The following is a 23,549-nucleotide window of genomic DNA, read 5'->3' as shown; positions in this document are numbered from 1 at the left end:
CACCGTTTGATAGAAGGCCTCCCAGCACTCCTCTCTCAGTCTCTCCAACTGCTCATAAAAAAAAAGCCCTTCAATCATCTTCGAAACGTTTGCCTCCGAACTTAACCTCGCGTCGTTTGCTGCGATCCTCATCGCAGAAACATAAATAACAAGTGAAAGTCTGCCAGACACTAAAGTCCTTTTATTTATTTATTTATTTTTTTTATCTCTGGAAACAATGAATATTCCTGAAGCTGCATTCAAGGAACAATAGCCGTGCAATTAGCTCCTGAGATAAATGTTAACAGGACAGATGCCTTTCCCTCCAGTGAGAGTGAATATCCGGCGGAATATTTCTTACTGAAACGTCACGCCGGTTCTTGAAGAACGTAATTACTTGCTGTGTCCGAAGCAGCAACTGGTAATCTGGGTGCGTTTGAAGTACGACGGAGTTGGTTTCTAATAAATCACAGCTGCTGTTAAGTGAAAGAAACCGATTGCTCTTCACTAGACCTGCAACAAATCTGTAGTTGCATACTGCACAAATAACCGTTGATAAGTATCGAACCCTCATCTCAAGATGTTAAAAGATGGATCACGTCGCAATTCACACGTTGTGCGCGCAAACCGGAACCGCCTCGGTTTGTTTGTAGTTACACGGTTTGTGAACCTTGTGGTTTCAAGTCAGACAAAAACTGCTGAAGGTGCTGCGTGCAGTTGCCAGGGGTAACCTCGGACCTCATGGTCGGTCAGCACTTAAACCGTTCGCTTGTTGCGTGTCAAACCCCCTTGTTCTGTCTATGTTTGTGTGAAAAGCAGAGGATGTGATATGTGGGTGCGGTGACTCTGATGCAAGTCTTATACTTCACGACAAAACATTGAAGCTACGGCGAGTGTAAACTTCCGAATATTACATTTTGATCATTATATATTATATATATATTTACATTATATAAACACAGCCCAGAAAAGCAGGATCAGTTATAGATAACTTGTCTATTAATTCAGGCTCAGCCGGTCTGACTCTCCGGGTGTAGACCGTTGGAATAAACCAGTCGGTGGTCGACTATTTCAGCCAACATTGTCCTCCTTTTTCCGCCGTCTGTGTTACATTTTTTTCCAAATCACCGTAGAAACGGGAAACAAAAACAGTCTTACGAGCTAGCGAACTGCACGGCGAAAAAGCTGATAAGTTTTTCAAAAATCGCCGTAGAAACGGGAAACAAAAACAGAGCCGGACCTAGTGAACAGCACACTGATAAGTTTTGACGAAGATTTTGATCATGCAATAAGGCAGGCCTGTTTTTTGTGTTTTTTGGGGGTATTTTTTGGCCTTTTTGCAAATATCTGGCCACTTTTAATGCCAGGTGCTCGCATTCTTACGAGCAAACGTTCCACCGAAACAAGCCCCCCTTGCCCCGGCCCCCTTGGCTTGGCGCCACCCAAGAGGATTGTGATTGATTTAAAGACATACAAACAAACCAGTGGTTTTTTTTTTCCTCCCTTACTAGAATGATATTGGTGTGGAGACGGATTCTTCTCTAGTTCTGGCAATGCGACACTTAAGACTCAGCAAATAATAGCTCATATTTGTCAGCACGATAACCTTTTTCTTGTACCTAAAAAGCATTTGTATCGAATGACGTCTACCGTGCAGCGGTCTTCGACGGATCACCATTTTGTTCGATTCTTTCTCCAATCGAATCATTTTGGCTGGACCTGTAGCCGTCTGCATTTTGAGCGTTTCGTTTACGTCGCGCTCGAACGCCGCCGTTGAAACGAGGGGACGCACGTAAAGCGAATTGAGACACGTCGCCGGGAAACCGACGTGCATTTTCAACAGCGCTCTTCTCGTTCTGTTATCTATAAACAAAGCTGGCTTTGTCAGAGCGGAGTGATAATTGACTCCGCTCAACGTCGGGAGAAAAACACTGACGGCGACCGAGCGGTGGAATAATTGTTCCGCGGTGTGTATTCGAACACGTCCGTCGATCTGCCTGAGGGGAATCCTTCACCACGCGCATCCGACGCCGCCGGCCGCGCCAAAAAGACATGCCGGCTTCGGTGACCCGCTTCCAATCTGGGATAAAGCCTGTCGGCAGGTGTGAAGGGAGACAACGTGTTGAGCAAACTTTGGCTGTCGAGGCAGAAAAAAACAGAAAAATGAAAGATAGATTTTGACAAACGGGAGTTGTGCATGACAGATCTGCCTTGTCATTGGTGTCTCATTAGCTGGTGTGGTTCCGGGCCATTTTAATGCCGTCGTCTGTAAAAGTCCTAATTAGAGGCAGCTGAACAGATGTAAGATGTAAAGAGAGGAGGAGGAGGAGGAGGAGGGTGGAGCGGGGTTGGGATGGGATGGGGGTGGGTGGGGGGGTCTTAGCACCTTCTCTAACTGGTCGGTAACCCGTCATACTACGCTTACAGAGTCTCTCTCCCTCTCAGCATTACTCATTCAGGAGGCGTCCTTCGAGCCGTCATCGCACCATCTTCCCTGCGATGAAGAAAATGGGAGCGCTGACGTCTCGGAGAGACGCGGAGACCGAGGAGCGAAATGGTCGGTCCCTTTCGTACGGCTCATTCGTCTGTAGGAGAACCTACGTATCTACGCTTTCTACACTGTCTTTTTTTTTCCCTGACGTCGCAGGTCGCTTCGTGTATTAAAGGAGCCGTCTGCAGAGCAGCGAGGTCCAAGATTGAACCGGACACCCTTTCGCCTCGCTCTCCCGTTCTAAGAGTGTAGGGAAGTCTTGACGTGAAAAAAAAAAAACAACCTTTTCCAGTGGAGCCAGTGTTTAGTTCGTCCCCTCCAGGCCACTGTAGAAACACGGCAGACGCAGTAAATGAAATGAAAATCTCATTCAAAGTTAATGAAAACAAACGGATTCCTAGCTTCAGATGATTACACACCAATGAAAGAATAAAAAACGTTCAACATCATATCCCGTCGCCGCTAATAGATCCTCCTGAATTCTACACACTGAACTGTACCGAGCGTTGAACTATTTACCTCGATTTGTGTCGTTTGAGTATCTGTAAACGGTGCTCCAAAAGGTTTTGAGTGCACAACTAACCAGCATCCGTTTTGTGCACGGGGTCCAAATGCGAAGTTGTGACATTTCTGGAACCTTGGAGTTGTCTATCCTGGCATATTTGGCACAGCTTTTCTGGCACACCTCAATAGAGTACAGCCATAATCAAGATTAGGAGTTACACCGGTGCTTTTAAAAAAAAAAAAAAATTCCTGCTAAAATGTCTGCTGCGAGAAACGCCACTCCCTCCAAGATGTCGGCGCATAAAGCCGAGCAGTAAAACACATATATATATATATATATATATATATATATATATATGATGTGCTGAGCCACGCGAAACATCTGGGCAGCGAGCCCTTTCTCTTTCTGCTCCTCTGCACCAAATTGCCTAACCGCAAGCCCTGAATCTCGTTCCCTCTTAATCGTCGAGTACAATTCGTTTACAGGCGTTTAGCACCGGCGACGTGCGCGGGGGCGGGCGGGGGGACGGGGGGGGGGGGGGACGGACACTCGAGGTACGGCGCGGGCGAAACTCGGCGCGAGGACGTGAGGAAGGCCGTCGCCACTTCGGCAGTCGACTGGATTCCACGTAACGAAAAGGATCAAATGTGAGGAACAACTGGGCATGTCCGACGGATTTACTGGAAGGGAGGCCATTGAATGAACAACGTGCTCCCTTCCAGTAAGTCGCTCGGTGTTGCCAAGTTATGTTTCACTTTGTACAAGGACATTCAGCTCTTCCTGCTTGCAACAATGTGGCAGATCGCTCACTGTATTGTATTCATTGTACAACTGTGAATGAAATAGAAAAGGCCAAGCTGAGCGCCAAGATATTACGTATCGTGTTACACTTCTTTTTTTTTTTTTCTTTCTTCTCAAGCCTCAGATCATCAGCAATTGTAGCTACCGGAGTGACAATGCACGAAGTTGTAGCTCCAAGACGAAACTCTTTCCAGCACCGCAAATCAAATCCTGCACTACACGGGAGCCGGGCAAGAGGTCATTTCATTCTTGTTTTATTAAACGGAGATTGCTGCATAGCCACAGCTTCGCGACGAACACTCAAGACACACACACACACGCACACGCAGTTGGCAAAAACCATTCCGGTCAGTCATAACACCTAATAGCTAATGTGCATTTTCATTCCAGTTGGGCTGAAGAAATGGATACCCTCTCGTGGGGATCCGAGTGTAAGCACGCCGTGGCGGAGCGTATCCAGCAGGCACCGAAAACCTATTTGTGCTTTGGGAAAAGCCATACATTCTCAAAATAGTATGTGTGATTGGGTTACCGGCTCCGTATGCCACTGGCATAGCGTTGTATATCACGTCTCACCATGTGCTAGGTGACATAATCCAGCCAGCATGGGAAGGCGCTGCGCCGATGATTACTGGGACAGGTGTGTTTTTTTTTTTATTATTCCCACCCCCCACCCACCCTCAACCCTAAATGCATTAGAGATGGAATATTTCACATCTCCATTTAATAGCTCCCGGTTCTTTTCTCACTCTCCTCCAATGGCACATAAAGAAGACACGGCGGTGGTTTGGTTTCCACGGGCCTTGCATGAGTTATGAGTTACTGTTGTAAAGTATTTTAGGTAATGGGAATAGAAAGCAAGAAAAATGCTTTCCCCCCCCCCCCAACGTATACTTCGGAAGGATGAACGTTTGAGTGATGTTGCAGCTTCAGAACTCCACGACGAGCGGCGTGGAGAATAAAAAATGATTCTGTTGTGATGGACACGAGTTCAGCCGAATGAGCTTTTAGCGAGCCGAGGCGGCCCGGTGTCGCACGGTAACTCTGAGCCTGAGGTACACGAGGTTACGCGGCACAAAATGTTCATCCGAAAATGTCATTTACTTTACGAGACGGCCTACAGACCGAGTGGCAAAACTGTTTGAGAGTGGTTCGGTTGTCTGTGAATGAGCTTTTTTCCTTTGTCAGACTGGTGCAGAAGTAGATGAAGCACAAAATATGTAGATGATCAAGACTTTTCCTGGTTAAAGGTTACCATAAATATAATGTAGGGTAACTGAAAAGGTGCAGGTGAGCTTTTTAAGTTACTTCTATTTACTTGTAATTAATTCACCAGCAATCTGCAACATTCGACAGTACAGGCAGTGAAAAACGTGCCAGCGTTTGACCTGACAAACAAGTCGTTGTCTTTACCACATTGCAAATCGTTACCGTGATCACGTCAGATTGAGCACAGCCCAGCAGTTCACTGCAAGTTCATCGAATAACTGTACAGAATACAGGAAGGGCTTTTAAATTTGTTTTATTGATTAGGATTTTTATAGGCTTATCTCGGCCCATTTCAAGTGGCATTTAGTCTATCTCAATAAATGCTGCAACCACGGCCTTTTGAATATGGTCAAGTCAGTAAATGCAGCAGCTCTTCTACAGATCTTCTTTATTCTCATATTAACTGGTGAAACTATCGATTCTGCGCCGTGCTGTCCAATGTGCATCCCGAACTGTATGAGGCTGTTCACACATCGGTAACTCTCATTTCTGCTTTCTAAAATTAGCACGCTTAATGATGGTGCTTGACAACCATGAAATATCTCGGCTGCATCAGATGAACCCGGTAGCTCAGTTTCACACATGACGAACCCTTCAAATGATAATGAAGAGGGAGGGAGACGTGCTAAAGGGGAAACCAGCTCAGTTTGTTTGTGCCACAGTGATGGGTCCGCGTACTGTGACCTTTGAAACAGTGTGGTTCTGGCTATCGGGCAGTGTGGATTCACTATTTACAGTGTGGATTCACTATTTTCAGTGTGGAATTCGTAAGTTTAATCAAACCTGATCACGAATCAGTTTAATCAATAGATATTTTGGGACAATGAACCCACACGTACAGCCAGAGACATGGGCTTCGTTCACAACGCAGGCAAATCAGATTTGTTTTTACAGATCAGATCTTTAGGGCAGACTGTCCGCACTGTTATTTGCAAGTGAGCAGATGAGATGCGGCGTGTTCAGACATCACCGTCGATTGTCGTTGGCCTCCACACCGACAAAATCGACATTCTCTGAGAGCGCTAAAAGTGACGTCGCCATCGTGATCCGTGTTGCCAGTGACGCAAAAAAAAAAAAAAGTCAGATCTGAGCCACCAGAGCATCCGGACCAAGATGCATCTGTACAAACCCGATTGGAATTGCATTTTAAACCACTTCCAAATGGGTTTGCACTGTATTTCATGTCGTTATTTTCCTCTCCAAACTTTGACAAAAAATGGATTTGGACTGGCAGTCTGAACAAAGCTATGAAGAACTACGTCAAGAACAAGGAGTCCTACGACAGACCCCCACAGCATCATCAAGTCGGTGTAAGATTGCATAAAGAGACAGAAGTAACTGAGACGGCCTAAACCAACAGAAGATTTAGACATAATCGGTGGTGATTCAGAACAGTAGCGTCTAAAGAAGGTAGATCATTAAGTACTGGTTCATTAACAGTATCTAGCTGTTGTCGATCAACTTTAGTTCTTGATCTGTGTTCTTTAGTACCCGCCCAGTATTCCGGATAGATAGACGACTATTCCGCTGTGATTTGTTACAGAGAAAGTCTTATTCTATCATGAAAGACACAGCTGCGAGATTCTTCGGCGCTTGCTCTGGATAAAGATGCCTGTCGGTCAACTGCAAGGTGATGCCCACGAAGCCCAGTAAATGAAAGAGGAGAGTTATTACAGGAAACTTTGAAATACCTCTCTGATAGGAGGTGATGACATCTGCCAAGTTATGCAGAGGGGCCGACCAGAGACAGTAACCAAGGTCAACTCATCTCGCTGCCAAGATTCTTTTGGTCCAGCTGGAATCCAGGTTGCCCGAAAGAAAAAAAAAACAATACTCACAGGACAAATGAAGTCTATGTAAAAACAGTGCCATGTTGGCGAGGTTTCAGACCCTCACAGCCTCAACTTGATCCAAATTATTTGTGAATGGAGGGTCCTGTTTTAGAGAGAATCTGTTTTATGACCGACTCTTGTCAGCGGTTGCAGTTGATCAAACGATCTTTCCGAGCTGTTTTTAAGCTGAGATAAGTGCATTCGCTTGCCCGGACATGTTCGGTTTTCTCTGCAAAATGCACTCTTAATTACCACAGTTTAACTCAAATGCACCCGTTAATGAAGGCTTTTTAAGTTCATAAAACCATTAAAATATAAGATGCAGCATTCGTTTTTTTTTGTTTTTTTTTAGGACAGGCTGGTCGGTGAGGGTGACTCCGCTGTCTAAACGTACTGTTTTCGAATGGAAACGTCTCACCTTTTTGTGTTTTGAACTAACTTTCATGACCTCTGAAGTCCTTCAGCCTCTCAAAGCTGCAAAAAAAAAAAAAAAGAAAAAAGAAAGAAGCGTAGCTCACTTTGCTTTGCGGACATGTTTTTGACCCATAATATTTCGATGTGAGCAGAAAGTAAAAAAAAAATCAACCAGGTGAGAACAAACAAAGGGAGCTAAGAAGAAGATGCTAACTCGCAGTGAAGGACAGGTATTTGCACTGACAAGTAATTTTGACTTTTGACAGTTATTGCTCCACCCGTCACGCAGTAGCCAGACACTTCCCTCAGTCTGTCAGAATCAGTGTTAGCATCTCAGTAGTTTCTTAGTTTAAACATGTATATACTGTGCTTTTTTTTTCTGCTCTGGGTGTGTCACGCAGACGTGCACTTGACTCATAATTGCTAATTTTCCTATTGCTTTGTTTGATGCGGCCCGCTTCATGTGGAGCTGCCGTCTTCGGTGCCAGCGAGCCGTGCCGTAGCTACTTGCGGTCATTGTGCCAAAAGCAGCTGATAACATTCACCGAACCCTTCAGCTAAGGAAGCGAACAGCTTTTTGGTTCGACTAATTTCAATTCCACTGATAAGAAAAAAAGAAAACACGATAGAAATGTTGCCTGTATTTATTTTGCTTGGTGATTCATCTTCTTTTCTTTTTTTTTTTAACGCTGTCAAATAAATTGCGTCTTTCAGAACAAGCATTTACAATGAAACATTGACAAATCCCAAACATTTGAAATGACATTGTGCCAAGATGGTGGTGAAACCCTGTCACGGTCCTTATCTGCCAACTGGTAATATTTCAGAAAGTGGGGCTGTTATTGGAGGACAGCAGGACAATAAAACCACTCCGGACGATAAGAAATTGAAAGAGGAAAAACACAGTGCCACACCAGAGATACTATTTACAGACATTATTTATCCAGGCAGTGTTTGCTGAGCATGGAAGTGTTGCCAACACCAGCCCTCTGATTTCCATTCAGACCGTTTCAGACACACCTGGGAGCAACAAGTGCACCGACTGAATCTCTGATACTCGCCACTCAGTTGTTACAGGTTAAATGCCTGGCTTCAGGGCACCTCTGTAGTAGCTACCAAGATAACATTTCCAGATACATTTTTTTTGGGGGGGCGGGGGGGTATTCTTAACCAGACTTTTACTTTGAATTCAAACTTTCTCACTTCATAACTGAATCTGTTTCCTTCCCATGAATAAAACCGTGGTTATGTTCTTTTAATGTACAAGGACATTTCCATGTTCTGCCACCGGCTCGGTTTCAGCCCGGAAATGCTGTTGCTGTGGTAACGCTTGCTGTCATAGTCTCACAGCATTTTATCTGACACATATCACTGACCTGCAGCTGTCAGTGATGATGTGAGGTGATGAGGTTAATGAAGTGTCAGAAGTCTCAGTTTATTGCTTGCTATTTGCGTAAACTATTGAGGAGGAAGAAAAAGTAAATTTTACCTGCGTGTCACACACAAGTTTTTACACACAGGAATTGAATCACTGCATGTAACCCTCTTTATTTTATTAAGGGAGTATGAACAAGCGAGACCTCCTGTGAGCGTAAGGAGTGGTTCTTTTTTGGACGCAGCCTGAGCAAATATTTCTTTTATTTACTATCCAAATATCATTATTGGGACATTATATCTGCCACCCTATTATTACAAGTGATTTGTGATTGTTGATATGTAATTTGCCAATTGAGTTATTATATGCTAACCGACGTAGACATTGTACTAACTATCCGAGGCAATGGATGAGTTGCTAATACTGGATTCTATGTAATTGTAGGCTCGCTATTTTATTAGGTTACTTATTATGGGAAGTTAATGTTGATATTTCACTGGCGGTCGGTGGAGCCCAAAACAGAGCAACAAATTTCTGTTGTGAACCTTGTTTTCTTGACAGTGTACCAATTAATTTTCACAATAACTCAGGTATAGCTCATGTTTACGGTTATCGTTTTGTGATTTGTTACCATTGAAATTGAAATCAGTATTTTCCCAATTGCTCTGATCATAAAGATGGACAATAGAGAGGTAGATTAAGCTGCATGAGTCAGTTTGATACTTTGCACTTGTTCGATACGTGTTGCCATTGGAGTCCCATTAATCAATCGCTGCCAACTGTTTTACACTTTTCAAGTCTACCCGAAAGAATGTTATTTATATATAATATTTTGGTTTTAGTATCACTGCAAAGTTGACCTATTAATTCTTTTACTATATATTAACAATTGGCAAATTTGTGTCTAACCTAAAAGTGGTTATTCGTAGGGATGCACCCAAAGAAAATTAGCTGATTAGCATCTTACAGCTTGTTTTCAGCAATTTCAGTTTTACGTGTCAGAACTTTAAGACTTTAACTCAGATAAACTCGTTGTCCCTCCTCAGCAACTAGACAAACAAGGGCCATGAAACATTATCTACAGCTAAAGAGATCGATTTATTTCCTCAGGGGGTTGGTAGAGACCAAAACTGGGCTAAATAGAAACCAAATATTATCCAATTCTCAGAAATACAACTTAAAAAAAAAGAAGCAAATGCTCCAGCTGGATGCGTAAACTGCTTGACGAAACACTTGTTAAATCCACTTTATAAGGCAATGAATTATTACCTCACTGTTTGGTTTATAGCTGTTAAGTGGCCACATCTGTTATTGCAAATTCAAAGTGTCATGCCCATCCAGTCTTTTTTTGGAGACCAACCTATTACTTGTTTTGGTCTTCGTTAGACCCTTGCTGGCTAAAACATTGTCTGCAAGCAACAACAACAAAAAACTTGACAAACATTGATTCAGCCTAGGCCCCGACAGAGCGGGTGTCTGTGGAGAGTTTTTTTTTTTTTTTTTTTTTGTTCCTCCCCTCAGCAGAGCTTCAACCTGTGACCCAGATCCCTCGAAAACTCCTTTTGGCTTGGTGAGGTGGTGGGAGAGACAGTGCGCTGGCTGCCCGAAATGACAAACAGCAGGCAGGCGGTGGCATGCTTTGCTTGCCAAATACAGCGCTCCACGTTCAAATAGTGCTGACAGGGAAAACACAGACACTTTTATCCAGGGGTCCCCTCTTCTCTGGAGTGAGATGTTGAGGGGAAAATCTCCTCCCCGCCAGCAGACACAGACCTGCCTGTATTCGGTCGTTTTCTACTACTATCGTGGAAAAATCACAAGAGTGCAGACTTTGGGGATTTTCTTTTTCTCGCTTACGTTAAGTGTTTCCACGGGAACTGTTGTATTTAGATACATTCATAAATGAACAGGAGCAAGAAGACAAAATCTTCAGTAGCCTCTTACCGAGACAATAAACCTCTCTTTATACAGTGGATGTGGGGCTCATCCGACAGCAGTGATCTACTCAGTGTAATTCGTTGCCCTCTTCGCTTCCCGCCGAGTTCATTGAACATTCGAGCCATCCATTTTCTTTGATGGTTTTAATTCAGCCGAGCATACCGTCCGCTATTGCGCTGCCCACTACAATGATTAACTGCGTAGTGCTGCATTCATTCATTCAAGCATATCTATCAAAGTACGGGCTCTTCTAAGTGGAAACAAGCTTTCCCAGGGAAGCGGGCTCAGGAAACATCTGACCCGTATTAAAGAATGAATGGAGATTCCACAGCCCGGCTAGTTTTGTTTCACCAGTTTAAGAGCCGTATCGTAATTTCAAATTAAAACACAGAGTCGAGCACTATGGAAACCACTTAAAATAACATTGTGGAAATGTGAATGCCAGCTGGCCACATTTGTAGCTGCCCGGCGAAGAGGCTTGGACCTATATAAATCACTATGTTTGGTCTTTTCAGGACAGATTTGGTAACAGTTGGCCGAGAAGTGAAAAAAAACAACAACATTATGACGCTTCTTAACTTTACACGAGTATAGGCTACTGAACATTATGATACACAGTGACATGATAGTGCCTGAATTTGTAAGGAAATATTGGTGTCAAACAACTTTAGCAAAAAAGCATCAAACAAGTGAAACGGGATGATTTTATAATAGAAAAATGTCATCGTCAGCATATAGTTTAAACCGCTAAATGCATTTCCTGGTTTCTGTAAAGTAGAATAATTGACTTCAGCTCACAGTTGGCATCATTTTAAGCTCTACGATCAGATATTTCTCATCAAAATGCTTCCTCGGAGTTGCAATTTACAAGTTTTTATGTGTACAGGATTGTACCTTTGAGTAACAGAACGACTGTGCGACCCCGGACCAAAATAACTCCTCCCACTTTGTTGCCTGCAAGTGTGCCATTAATAATACTTCTTTGCTAGCTCTGAATGAATGGATGGGTGATGTAGTTCGCGTTACACCTGGAACGGTCGTGATTCCCAGCGGGGCCACCCACTCTCTTTCCTGCTTTTAAATCCCCACCGCAAACATCTTATTTGTCTACATCAGAATCTAATGAATGCACAATGCACCTCTGTCCTCCATGTATGTATACGTGGTACACGGCACATGTTCCCCAAAGGCCTATGACCCCTATAACCTCAGTCCTACCCCCCCCCCACCCGATCCCCCCTCCCGCGCCCACCACCCACCCCACCCCCACCTAATCTCATAATCTTTAGCGGAACAGCAGCCTCTGTGATCATTGGCAGGTCTAGTGCGGCGCATACCTTCCTTCCAGTGGTGCTCGGGGGGGTTGAGGGGGGCGGGTGGGGTGAGGAGGGGGTATGTGGAATATCACAGGTAATCCGCATCTCCTACAAATATCTGCCGCGGGATTTTTCTGATGAGATGTGGGTTTGTGCGCACGGGTGGGCCGGGACAGGATACGAACATAGCCTTCTACGGGAAAGAGTAGACAAAGCACTTAACTCGAAGGGGGGGGGGGGATTTGACGAGGCACCCCCCGGAGATGACGTGTGATCGGGAAGCGGAGATGCGCCTTCAGCCGGATGTGCAGTGCCAACAACTCGGCCAGCATTTGCCAAAATACATTACTTCAAAAACACTAAAAGGCCATCACGGCACGAGTAAACTAGCGTGTATAGGCTATTCGGGAATAGGCTTAAGGCAGGGAGAAGTGTGACTTTAGATACAAATCTATTTGTGTAAGTGGGAGAACAACACTGATCGAACTTTGCCACTATAAAGTGAACAATGGACCATGAAACGTGTGGTTTTGTAACAAATCACAGTGCTGTCTCTCATAAAATATCTTTATAAATATAACATGGCTGCTGATTTCCTTTTCCAATCGCCTGAGGAGGAAGAAGAATGCTGCCTGGATTGCATTCACTGCCATTATTTGTTCCAGTCCGGAAAGATAGACCTACAAAGCTGAGGACTTTAACATTGGAGTCTGTGGTCTTTATCCTGCATAACACATGGTGTTACAGTGTGTCTTAAGGCTGGAAAGATTGTTGTTTTTGGTTGAATATTATTGAAAATATTGTGTTTCGCTCAGCATTGACTTTTTTTTCATATGTAACCCAGACCAAACCAGGTACTTTGAGTTCCCTAAACAAAACCAAAATCAGCTGTAGAGGGAATATCGCAAGGAAAACAAATGATATATTTTGACAATAAACTTTTTACAGATGCATTTTATGCAAAATAATGCAAATGAGTTGTTTAAAATAAATTGGGGGAGTTTTAGGGAGAAATAGTTGTGTAAATTAAGACTGTTTGTTCCTTAACCAATCACAATGAGAGAATAAGCACAAACGTCATGCGTCATAACAAAAAAAAAAAGAAAAGATTTTTCAGCACAACAAAAGAATAATGTTTAGACATGACCAGAGGCTGTGGTTGTGGTCAGGCTGGACACGTTTTCCTTCAACCATATTTCACATCCAAAACTCAACACAACATTTTTGTTGCACGACTGACGATCTCATTTTTACTTTTTTTTTTTTTCTCTCAAAAAGCATGAAATCTTATAGCCATGTGGCGAACACATGAGAATAACATGTGCAACACTGCAACCTAATTCTCAGTGGCGGAGAACGGAAATGTTTGCGATATTTATGACCACAACACACACAATTTAGATTTCAGAGTTCATGCCCATTTCTTCTTGAGAGTTTAGTCTAAAATCATTTGTCGTGACAGATGGTTACTCTGCACAGCTCTGGCTCTCGATGGGAGATGGTCGCCTCTGATATCGTATGGAGCCACCAGCAGCCCGCTTGCCAAGTTCAATATGACCGGGGACTGTAACTCTCCAGGCAACTACTACTAAACATGCCAGACAGGGTCTTGCCCCCCCCTCTTCCCCCTCCATCAGATCGATATCAAATTGTCTCCGCGGAGCATCAGCAATCAAGCACGGCAGCGCAGTGAGCACTAGGAGGCTCCAGTCAAAGGTTGCAGACGCTCCGGCCCAGCTTTGCCCTCAGCCAACGTGTGACCGCAGTTTTAAAGAGTTCTTTGACAGTTTAACATCACCCTCCCTCCCCCTTCTCTCCTCTCCCGCTCCCTCTTCCCTGCCCTCCCTTCCTCCCTTCCTCCCTCCTCCTCCCCGTTGTTTTCCTTTCTCAGCCGTCCTGATTAAACCTGGAGGTCCCGGCGGGAGGCTCTGATTTCCTCAGCCCTGACTGTTACTGTAGTGAAGTCAGCGCTGCATGTCCTCACACAGGGCCAGACGAACTCACCGGCTACAGAAGAGTGAGTAATGAATGAGATTTGACCAGTGCAAACATCTGCAGGGTGCTGCCATGTTGGTACTTTGAAATGTGAGATCTCTTGTGTCTCCATGTTGGTGTATAAAAAAAAAAACCCTCTCTGAACATTTCACCGTTTATTGCAGATGAAATAAGCATCCTTAACTAATGCCTTAGAGATAAGTTATAAACCATTAATAAGGACTACTTTTTGGAAAACCCGTCCTGCGCAGCACTCGCTGCTCACCGGGAGGACTCATCCAGGGATCCAGTAAGTGGTTCAATAGTTTATCTGAGGTGTGAATTATAGAGCAACAAGATCAAGCAACTGTCATGGCTTCTTATAGCTTATTTATAAAGTATTAGTAAAGGATTTATCAGCCATAAATAATAAAATAAAAACAAATCTTAACAAGTGGATTCCCCTTACAGCATGCACAAATTATTTTGTACTTTCAGTAAGCATATTCATATTCAAAAACTCCCATTTTATGACTCCTATCTTAGAGGCCCTTTGAGCACTGGATTGGTCAGCTGCCAATTAAGGATGGGCTACTTTTGGCAAAACTGTCCTTGTGGCCTACATTTCTGCTGTCAGTGAGTCCAGGCTCAGGATTCGCTGTTCTTAGCAGTGTTCTGCATTCACAAAAAGGCTGTAAAAACGTAATATTGCAGAGAATGATCTCTCTAAGTACGTTTAATGACTGTGAACGATGAATCAGTGCATAAACAAAATCCCTGCATGCTCAGAGAAAAAAAACAAACATGCACAATCTTAATGATTTTGTTAAGATTAGAAAGATGTTTCTGTGCTCCCTGCAACACACACTGTATACAACAACAAAGAACTTGACTGTTAGCTCATAATGGCACAAATCACGGCAGGGTGATTATTTAATTATCCAACTAAAGATAGATATACCATCAACATCAGTTTGGACGTAACATTAAACACTGAGAAAAACAAACTGGATTTTATGAATTAGTGCAGTTCAGTGCAGTCAGTTCAGAGGGTAAGCAAATTACATCGCCCGGAGCTACTCCTGCTGAATGAATGGAGCCTTTTTATGATCACAAGGAAAACTTCTCCCACGGGATGTGGAATTTCAGGAGGGTTTCCCCTCTTAAACATACACGGGTACACTTTAAAGGTAATGTTGCACTTCCTATCCGGGATAACTCCGTTTGAACTATATGAAATGCCCCCATTCATTCCAACTCCACATGCAATATTTTTTTTTTTTTTTTTTAAGAATGGCTTTCAGCTCAGTAAGACTGAGCATTTTTGTGATGTGTGTGCGTGCGTGCGTGCGTGCGTGAGAGAGTGAGAAATTCTCAAGTTTATGTCCAATTAAATAAGTTTGCTGAATGAAAACAGAAACGCATTTAAAAACTCACCGTTTTGCTCCTTTACACTTGGAAGGTGAAACTTGCTGACGTGACTTGATTCAGCCTCCGACCCATTTTGTTGGAGAAGCGATGCAAGGAGGAATAAGAATGGAAGGATCATTTGGATGAGTGGTAGTTGGCGATCACAAAGCGCTGTAGACGGGATGGTTTGGTATCACCACACGCACGCGTCGTTTACGGGACACCAGTGCTGCTTTGGACACATTTGGAGAGGATACACGCAGAGTAAAATCCACATAATCTTAATCATCAGTCCTCTGTGTAGAAAAGTGAAAAAATTTTAACTCGATGACTCAAGAACAAAATCCTCTCCAGAGCTTCCAAACCTGCCGCTGCTGCGCAATGCAAGTGCGCACCTGTTGGTTCTGCGGAAAGTTGGGAGACTGAGTCGAACAAAGTTTGGTTTTTGAGCAATTATAATCCTGGCATTAGTTGTTAAATCGTTCTCTTGCACGCATATCGTCTACGGAACGAGGTCATTAGAGACGCACAGATGCATTTTGGCTAAAGCGCGCGTCCACGGTGCGTTCTTCACTCCGTCTGATAAATCCCCCGCAGATCTGTTCGCATTACAGCAAAAGCTCACACACGGACACAAGCGAGAGAGTCCGGCAACTTGATACAGTGTGTACCCAGGAACCATTCGCAACACCGAGACGAGTTCTGTTGTCTGGCGCGGTCTGGAGTCATAACTCGGGAGACTGAGATAAAATATCGCTGCGCGGCCGGGGTTGGGTTTTTTGGGAGACTGGCAACTGACAGCACAACAGGTGCTATACATAAAGTACAACTTCCCAGCCGAGGAAACTCCCCGGGATGTTAACTATTCCGCTGCTGCCTGGTCGAATGAGGTGTTTCACCCACTTTCACCACTTCCCTTTTTTTTTTTTTTTCTTCTTCTTCTTTGTTCCACTATTGTTGCAAACAGTTTCACATGTTTCCAGTAGTTACCAGGAACAGTTTGTAAATCTGAGCTCAGATTGTAATAACTTTGCACAGTGTTTCCTCCACAATTGAAAAAAAAAAAAGAGCTTTAACATCAGAAGAAAGTTGTAATGTTGCAGCATTATTCTGCATCATTAAACTATTTCAGGGGGAAAAAATAAATAAATAAATGCACCAATTTTAACTGGCTACTAAGTGCACCCCAGCTTCCATTATATTAGTGCTTGTCAATTTCTCTTTGCATACTAATTCTTGGACTACTGTTTGAGGCTCAGTTACATCTGACGTTATATAGTCCATAAATTCACATCAGGATTCAAACTGAAACTTATAACTTATAAGAAAAATGCCGAAGGAAGCTCATTTCAACTGCGGAACGACTCTTGTCAAAACATTGATTCATTTGCCCCCACAGAGACACGAAAGATAAAAGTCTACCCAAACAAAACTTTTTAACACTGTTTTGTGCTCTGCCCCAATGTTTCTGTGGAAGGAAATGTTTCGGGGCTTCTCAATTTGTCATATCAAAGCGAAGACGCCGCTCGGAACAATACTCCCTCCTGTTCCCAATTTCCTTTCTCTCCGGCGCAGCGTTGTACCTCATCAGCTGCGTTTCATGTGGTTCCTCCCATCCTATTGTCGGCGAAATCCGGCAGTGTATCCCCCTGCTGTATGGTGAGACCGTTGCAGCACAGACACAACAATCAAAAGGCGAGCTGGAGACATATTGAACCCATTGAGCCAGACGTATGATGCAATGCTGCAGCAATTTACCCCCAGTCCTACATAGCTCCCAAACCACCACCTCAAAGAGAGCGCTGAGCGGCCATCTCTGCAGTATCAAGGTATGAAGGGAGGTTTTTTTGTGGTTTTAATCAAAGTTAATGGCTGAGGAACGAAGGCATGGGGCAGTGATACAGTCATTTCATACTTGTGTTGCCCCTGTGGAGGCGGCCGTGTGTGTGTGTGTGTGTGGGGGGGGGGGGGGGGCATACAGAGGTCTTCATGTGCCTGCTGCAAGGGCCGAGGCCCTTTGTGTAAAGGAGAGTATCACATTCCAGCCCTGCAAGTTCCTGCAGCAGATGTCAGCACTTCACATTGTGGAATCCCTTTCTCACACGCACACGCGCACACACACACACACACACACACACACACACACACACACACGCACACACGAACACACACACACACACGCACACACACACACACACACACACACACACACACACACACACACACACACATGCTCACACTCATTCACCCCATGAGGTTTTGTCTGTAAAAGCTCAGTATTTTGTCTCGTTGTCCACGTTTGATTGCCGCTTCCACGGTGGTCTCGTGAAACGGAGGCTTTGATACAAAAGGAATATGATAAACAGAGGAAATTAGAAACAAGGTAAACCTTTTGGGTCATGGGCTAACGTGCAGAGACATGCCAGCCCGGGAGGGAGGGAAAGGCTCTCCGTGTCCACCGAGCACACTGGAGATGGATGTGTATACAACAGAGAATTCCCAGTCATCGGCTTCTTCCCGGCTAAATCCCATTTAGACCTGGCTTGCCTTTTTCGGGACAAGTACTTTTAAACAAACAAATGGCCTCTCTCCCAATCAGTCCATGTTATACAATGCATCCGTCACAGCTTTCGGCGAAACGCCACTTTTTTGTTCCAAGCTAAACGGAGTGTAACACAAGGGAAGAGGACGTGTTTCTTTAAAGCCGGATCACAGCTCATTATTGCACCTTAAAGAAAAAAAAGGAAAAAAAAAAAAAAAAAGGCCTTTGAGATCACTTCATTTATATGGTAAAAGCTCCTGTGGCAGCAGCAGCAGCAGCGCTTTCGCTGTGTGGCCCTGTAACGAGTTGTCTGGTTTTCATTGATGGTGGAAAATATGCCACGTTTTCTCTGATTTCATAACAAATTGAAGTCGTAGTCCCCCCCCCCCCCACACTGTTCAGCCATATTAGCTCTTATAATTGAAAACACATATTCAGATCATGCTAACAGTCAAAGTGGGCCTCGGCCCTCAATAGATCAGTGAGCTCTCGGGGTTTTGTGGATGTTAAAGTCTTCAGTTTATGATTGAGTTGTGAAAAAATGCAGTGTCATGGGGATTAATTGCCCCAGGCTGCACTTGGCTTTGAAACCAGAGCCCCCTGGTGGTGCCCCTTGGGGCTACATACAGCTTTTTTTTTGCCGTTGAAAGTTTCTTAGTTTTCAGTTCAAATACAACACTTGTTTTGATTTCAGCCTCGGGAGGCATATTTCATCTCGTGATTCAAATAATTTCCAAGTTAAAACATCAGTCTGATGTCTTCTAATGGAATCATCCATCCATCCATCCATCCATCCAATCCGTTTTCTAATCTGCTTATCCTGCTCTGGGTCACGGAGGGGGGGGGGGGGCATCTTCAAGCCTTCATCTTCAAGCATATTTGATTTCCATCTGTAAAAAAAAAAAAACCCACTCATCAGTAGCACAGCTTGTTTTTCACGGCCGGGTTTGTCCTTGTTGTTCACAGTTTGTAGTTTACAGCTACCCCGAAATGCGAAGGTTTATTGAGTAAATAACCTGCTCGGTTATTAGCAGGGGTTTATTGATTTGGTGGTGATTTAGTTTTACTCTGCTGTTGCGCTGTTGAATTCTGTATTCTCTGGAAAAGCCACTCATGGTTTTGACAGATATCTACACCCATCAAATCAAGGGTGTATCCACTCTGGCATCATCGACTCTACAATATATAGTGATCAAATTAAACCTTCTGTAAAGATTTTCAAAGAGAAGATCAACTCTTCTCGCCAGTGGTGGAAAAAAAATTATTAGATTTTACTCATGTAACTTCAGTATCAGAAATAGAAGTTCCCACTCTACTACGGTATTTTTTTTTTTTTTTTTTTTACACTGTATTAGACTGATGTATTAACATTTAAACAGCAATTCGTGTTTAAGCAGTTGGAGGCAATTCTTCAGTGCTTTGTGTACTGTTTGGAAGGATAATCAATAACATTGATCGATCATTTACTGTATTTTACATGTAAAATCCCAATCTTTAAAGTAAATATCGCTGTTGAATAAATAAGAAAGTCCCCTTCTTACATGTAGTGTACAACAAAATAAAGGAGTTTAAAATGGATAGCACTCTGATTACCACTTGACCAGTCCGACAGTCGAGAAACCGAATTTGACAAGCCTCAAAAAGTATTCAAAGTAGTTCATATATCGTATTGTTCATATTATTCAAGTTTTAACACATTGCGCAATTCATGTAACTGAGACTGTTAAAACAAAACATCCACTTTGAGACTTACATCCATCCTATGCAAACTATATGCATTTTATTTTAATAGAGCCTCTTGTCAAAGGCACCATGTACTTTGAAACATTACTGAATGACTGGACTCACATCTGTCTTCAGTACTGAGGCATGTTCTGCTGTACGCATTAATTACACTGAAGCACAGATACACTTGTCTGATACGTTTATCCGATACATTAGTCTGCAGCCTCACAGCACAACCTGAAGGGAGTTCTATTTAAATTTAATTGTGGCATTTGTGATGCTGTCTGACTCTATTTGCTGCTTGATGCTCTGAAAGGGAGACAGAAGTGAGTCTGCAGCGAGGTCGTACAAGCCGGGATGAAAAAAAAAAAACACACCTGGTTTTGAACTTGTTGATGTAAACAATGTGGTGCAGTATAAAAATTGAAGAAAGGAAAAACATATTTCAGGTGTTGTTAACATAAATAGTGGAGCTATTATGTTGCCAGCAAAACACTGTTGGTTTGCTGTAAATTCCAACAAACGCTTGTCATATTTTCATTCACTGTAACCTTTAAAAAAAAAAAGTATTGGACATCTTATTTTTGAAAAAACTTCCTGTCCTGTAGGAATTCCCTTTAGAGTTCCAGAAAAATTGGGAAGGAGATCTCCTTCTCAGCAGATTTCTGGCTCCGTGCCTTCATCATAATTTCAGTTAGTGTTGCTCTTACTAAACATCTGCTGACGGGGAAGACTCAGCCTCCATTACGGCTGCTTATTTAATGATCCAAAGGTCAGATTCTACACTGCCAGACTTCATCAATGTATTATTGTTCTGGATAGCAGCCCTCTGCAATGATGAATTGTATAAAGTTGAGCATTCCCTCCAATTTTGCATTTATAAAGCATGCATACTAAGTACTTTATGATAGCTTGGTAGGATAGAGTAGATGTTGTGTTGGGGAAAGAGCTTATTTAGAAATGGAAGCACTCAGAAACTAGAAGGGGCCCAATCGCTGAAGTGTCTTCTTGTGCTGGTGCAATGGACTTCTTCCAACGTCTCCAGCTGGTGCTGTTGATTAAATCCTCACCAAACGTTTAAAGAACTTCCTAATTTGAAAGAACATGTTCACATTATAGCTTCTTCAAACCAACGACCGGGGTCAGAACCGCGTTCAACCCTTTTTCTGTCAAGTCGAGTCAGTACAGGTTCATCCACAGTCATGACAGTTCAGATAAAACCCAGTTCACAACCCGGGAGAAATTACAATTAACTTCCGAGCTGGAACAACACAGCAACCCAAGTGGGGCCATTTACATCGGAATTGAGCCTTGTCCGCCTCACCGGGCCGAGACGGACAACGTAGGTCGACCCTTTAAAACACAGAATCAACATGGGTATAACCCGGGTGAGAAAGGTCTGTTATCTAACTGGAATACCCAAAACAGAGCAATACATCAGCACCAAGAAACTGATGTAAATCTATTTCAGTTTCACAAAGGCAAAAGGTTTGTTGCGTAACCACGATCAAAAATCCCAAGGACAATACAGTTCTATTCACAAATATGGATTAGATACGTACAGCATTTTTCTCTTTATTTCTTCACCCTCAAGAATGTGCAACGTTACCGTTCTATAGAAACATCAGATTCACGCACTGAATTTAAGACCACTTCTAAATATCATATTGGAAATATTGCTCTGCTTTTCAAATCCCATCAGTCTGGCTGCTCTTTGTTTTACCTTCATCCCTCATGATTTAATGTCGAGGCCTCCTTCGTTCACAATATGTGCATCTCCCTCTTCCAAGCAATTTATCTTGTCACTGATCTGAAGTTCTATCCAAGAAGCTTCTCTGGGGTTCAGTTAAAGAACGACCCATCACTTGTGAGATGAAAAAAAATAACCATATTGTGAAGCAGCATAACAGTAAAAAAAAATATATACATATATATATATATATATATTTTAGTACCAACATGGGTTGGTCCCAGTCTGTCAAAAGTTTTTTTTTTTTCCTCATTTGAAATAGAAAGTGACAACACATTGAACTCCTCTGAGCTGCAGTATATAGTAGCAGAAATGTGGTGTCCATGCCAGGTACTGTACTACTATACCACAGTAGATTGCTTCAATCCAGCTTGACATATTTCTGGAATGGCACACAATTGTCCATCACAGCGATGGCTCCCAGCCAGCCGGCCAACATTTTTCTAAACAACACAAAAGGATCCTTGTGCTCGGTCGCTTGCCTCTTGATTGTAACACCAGAACCATGCCCTGTGACAGAAATCATTAATCTTTATGCATATGGTGCCGATTAATTTGTGTATGCAAATGGAATGCCATGTCAGTCAGGATTATACTACTGGGATTGGCCGCCCAAGTTGTTTGACATAAAATGATGAACGAGATATGGATCAAAATTGTGGGAAGGGGGAAAAAAAAAAAAAAATCCCCAAATCTGCTCAGTTGTGTGTTCTTGTGCTGGATTTTATTTTCACTGAAAGAACAAAAGCACCGACTTCCTGTTCGCTCGTTTTAATGTCGACCAAACTCGCATAAATGAAATGAAAAATGACACAAAGACTTCTGGGATGTTTATAAAAATGGTCCTTTTATGGAGAAAAAAAAAAAAAAAAAGTTACAACCGCAACCAAATCCAGACACATGCTGTGGTTCACAGAAATAAATTCTGATTCTAATGCATGAAAAACATATGGGAAGTGATTTCTATCATCACCCGGATAATCAATTCTATTTGTGAGCTGACTCCGATTTCATTACAGCAGTCAACAATATTTTTATACGAACCATTCGCACATCTACATTTTAAACGGAGTTATAACTCAACTACTGATTTACTGTTTGTCCCATTGACGGATTTGAGACCCATAAATTCTACATATCGCAAAACAAATCTTTTTTTTTGTTGTTGTAAATTTGATTTATAACCAATTTTCAAAAACAAAACCAACACCCAAACTGTGCCAAAAAAAAAAAAAAAAAACACAGCAAAACCAACACACAAAAAACTGCCACATTAAAGAATTAATTGCATTGGAAACACGTGTCGGCCCAAATGATAATTAAACTGTCCGTAGCTGAATCCGAGGTCAGGTCCGTACGTCCCGGGCTGTATGAGGTCAATGAGGATGCAACACAACTCATTTTTGTGCGTGAATTTCTTTAAGATTTCCTCGCAGGCACCCACCAAAGGAAGCTCTTACCTGTGCTTTTAGACAGGAACCTCTTTCATAGTTGTAGACATTTCATCACCACTAATCTAAGCCTAACACACAGACATAAATGCACATGTTGTCAGATAAAATCGCGCGCTGTCAAGCTGCAGCTTCTCCGGCTCAGAAAGACATTTAAAGAGGTTACTCACCACCACTCAGCTGTGCAAAGAAAGCTTTTCACTGTAACGGAACATCCATCATGTGCCACATAAAAATCCCCATATATGCTCCGTAAAATGACTCCATGCACACCGGCGTTTGGACTGAATATAAAAATCAATGGTATCATCATATCTAGTCATAATATTTGATGAGTATGTAACAGTTTGGTCTTCGGACAAATACATTCACAGTTAATCATTATTATAATTCATCAGTCAGTCGTTTATTTACATGTCATCCATCCATTCTTTCATTCAGTCGTGGGTGCAGTACAGATGTAAACAGGAGGAACTCCACCGCTAAGATGGAAAACACATTGCATCCTGCTGTAACTCCCAAATGTGTCCTAAAAGACAGACTGACAGCACAAATGGCTAAATCTGTCTCACTGAACTCTGAAACAGCAGTTCAGAAAAACAATTTCACCAAAAAGCGTAATTTAATAGGTGTTCCGGGGCTTTCAGTTTCTGTGGAACATCTTCTTCAGCAGACGGAGGTTGCCCAATATCGTCGAGGAATTGTAGATTTTTGGACTGTAGATTTTTTTCCAAGGACACTCATCTTCATCTGCGGATGAAGATCATGTGATAATAT

The 23,549-nt window shown here is 42.9% G+C and overlaps 1 protein-coding gene across 2 annotated transcripts in view; it reads right to left on the bottom strand.

Annotated features, from left to right (window-relative positions):
• Window positions 1–16,228, bottom strand: part of pdgfc (platelet derived growth factor c) — a 44,239-nt gene extending 28,011 nt beyond the window's left edge. For both annotated transcript variants that reach the window (XM_069701715.1, XM_069701716.1), the window contains exon 1: window positions 15,332–16,228. In XM_069701715.1, coding sequence (XP_069557816.1) covers window positions 15,332–15,443 — 112 coding nt within the window. In that variant the 5' untranslated portion in view covers window positions 15,444–16,228. The remainder of the gene's footprint in view (window positions 1–15,331) is intronic.
• Window positions 16,229–23,549: the final 7,321 nt, after the last annotated feature.

This window comes from Brachyistius frenatus, unplaced genomic scaffold (genome assembly GCF_029030835.1).
Source record: "Brachyistius frenatus isolate BFR_SWC_R1_liver_20210118 unplaced genomic scaffold, ASM2903083v1 Contig_38, whole genome shotgun sequence".
In the NCBI taxonomy this organism is placed as follows: Eukaryota; Metazoa; Chordata; class Actinopteri; family Embiotocidae; genus Brachyistius; species Brachyistius frenatus.
The sequence above is the reverse complement of the archived record's forward strand: the minus strand, read 5'-3'. Positions and strand labels throughout refer to the sequence as shown.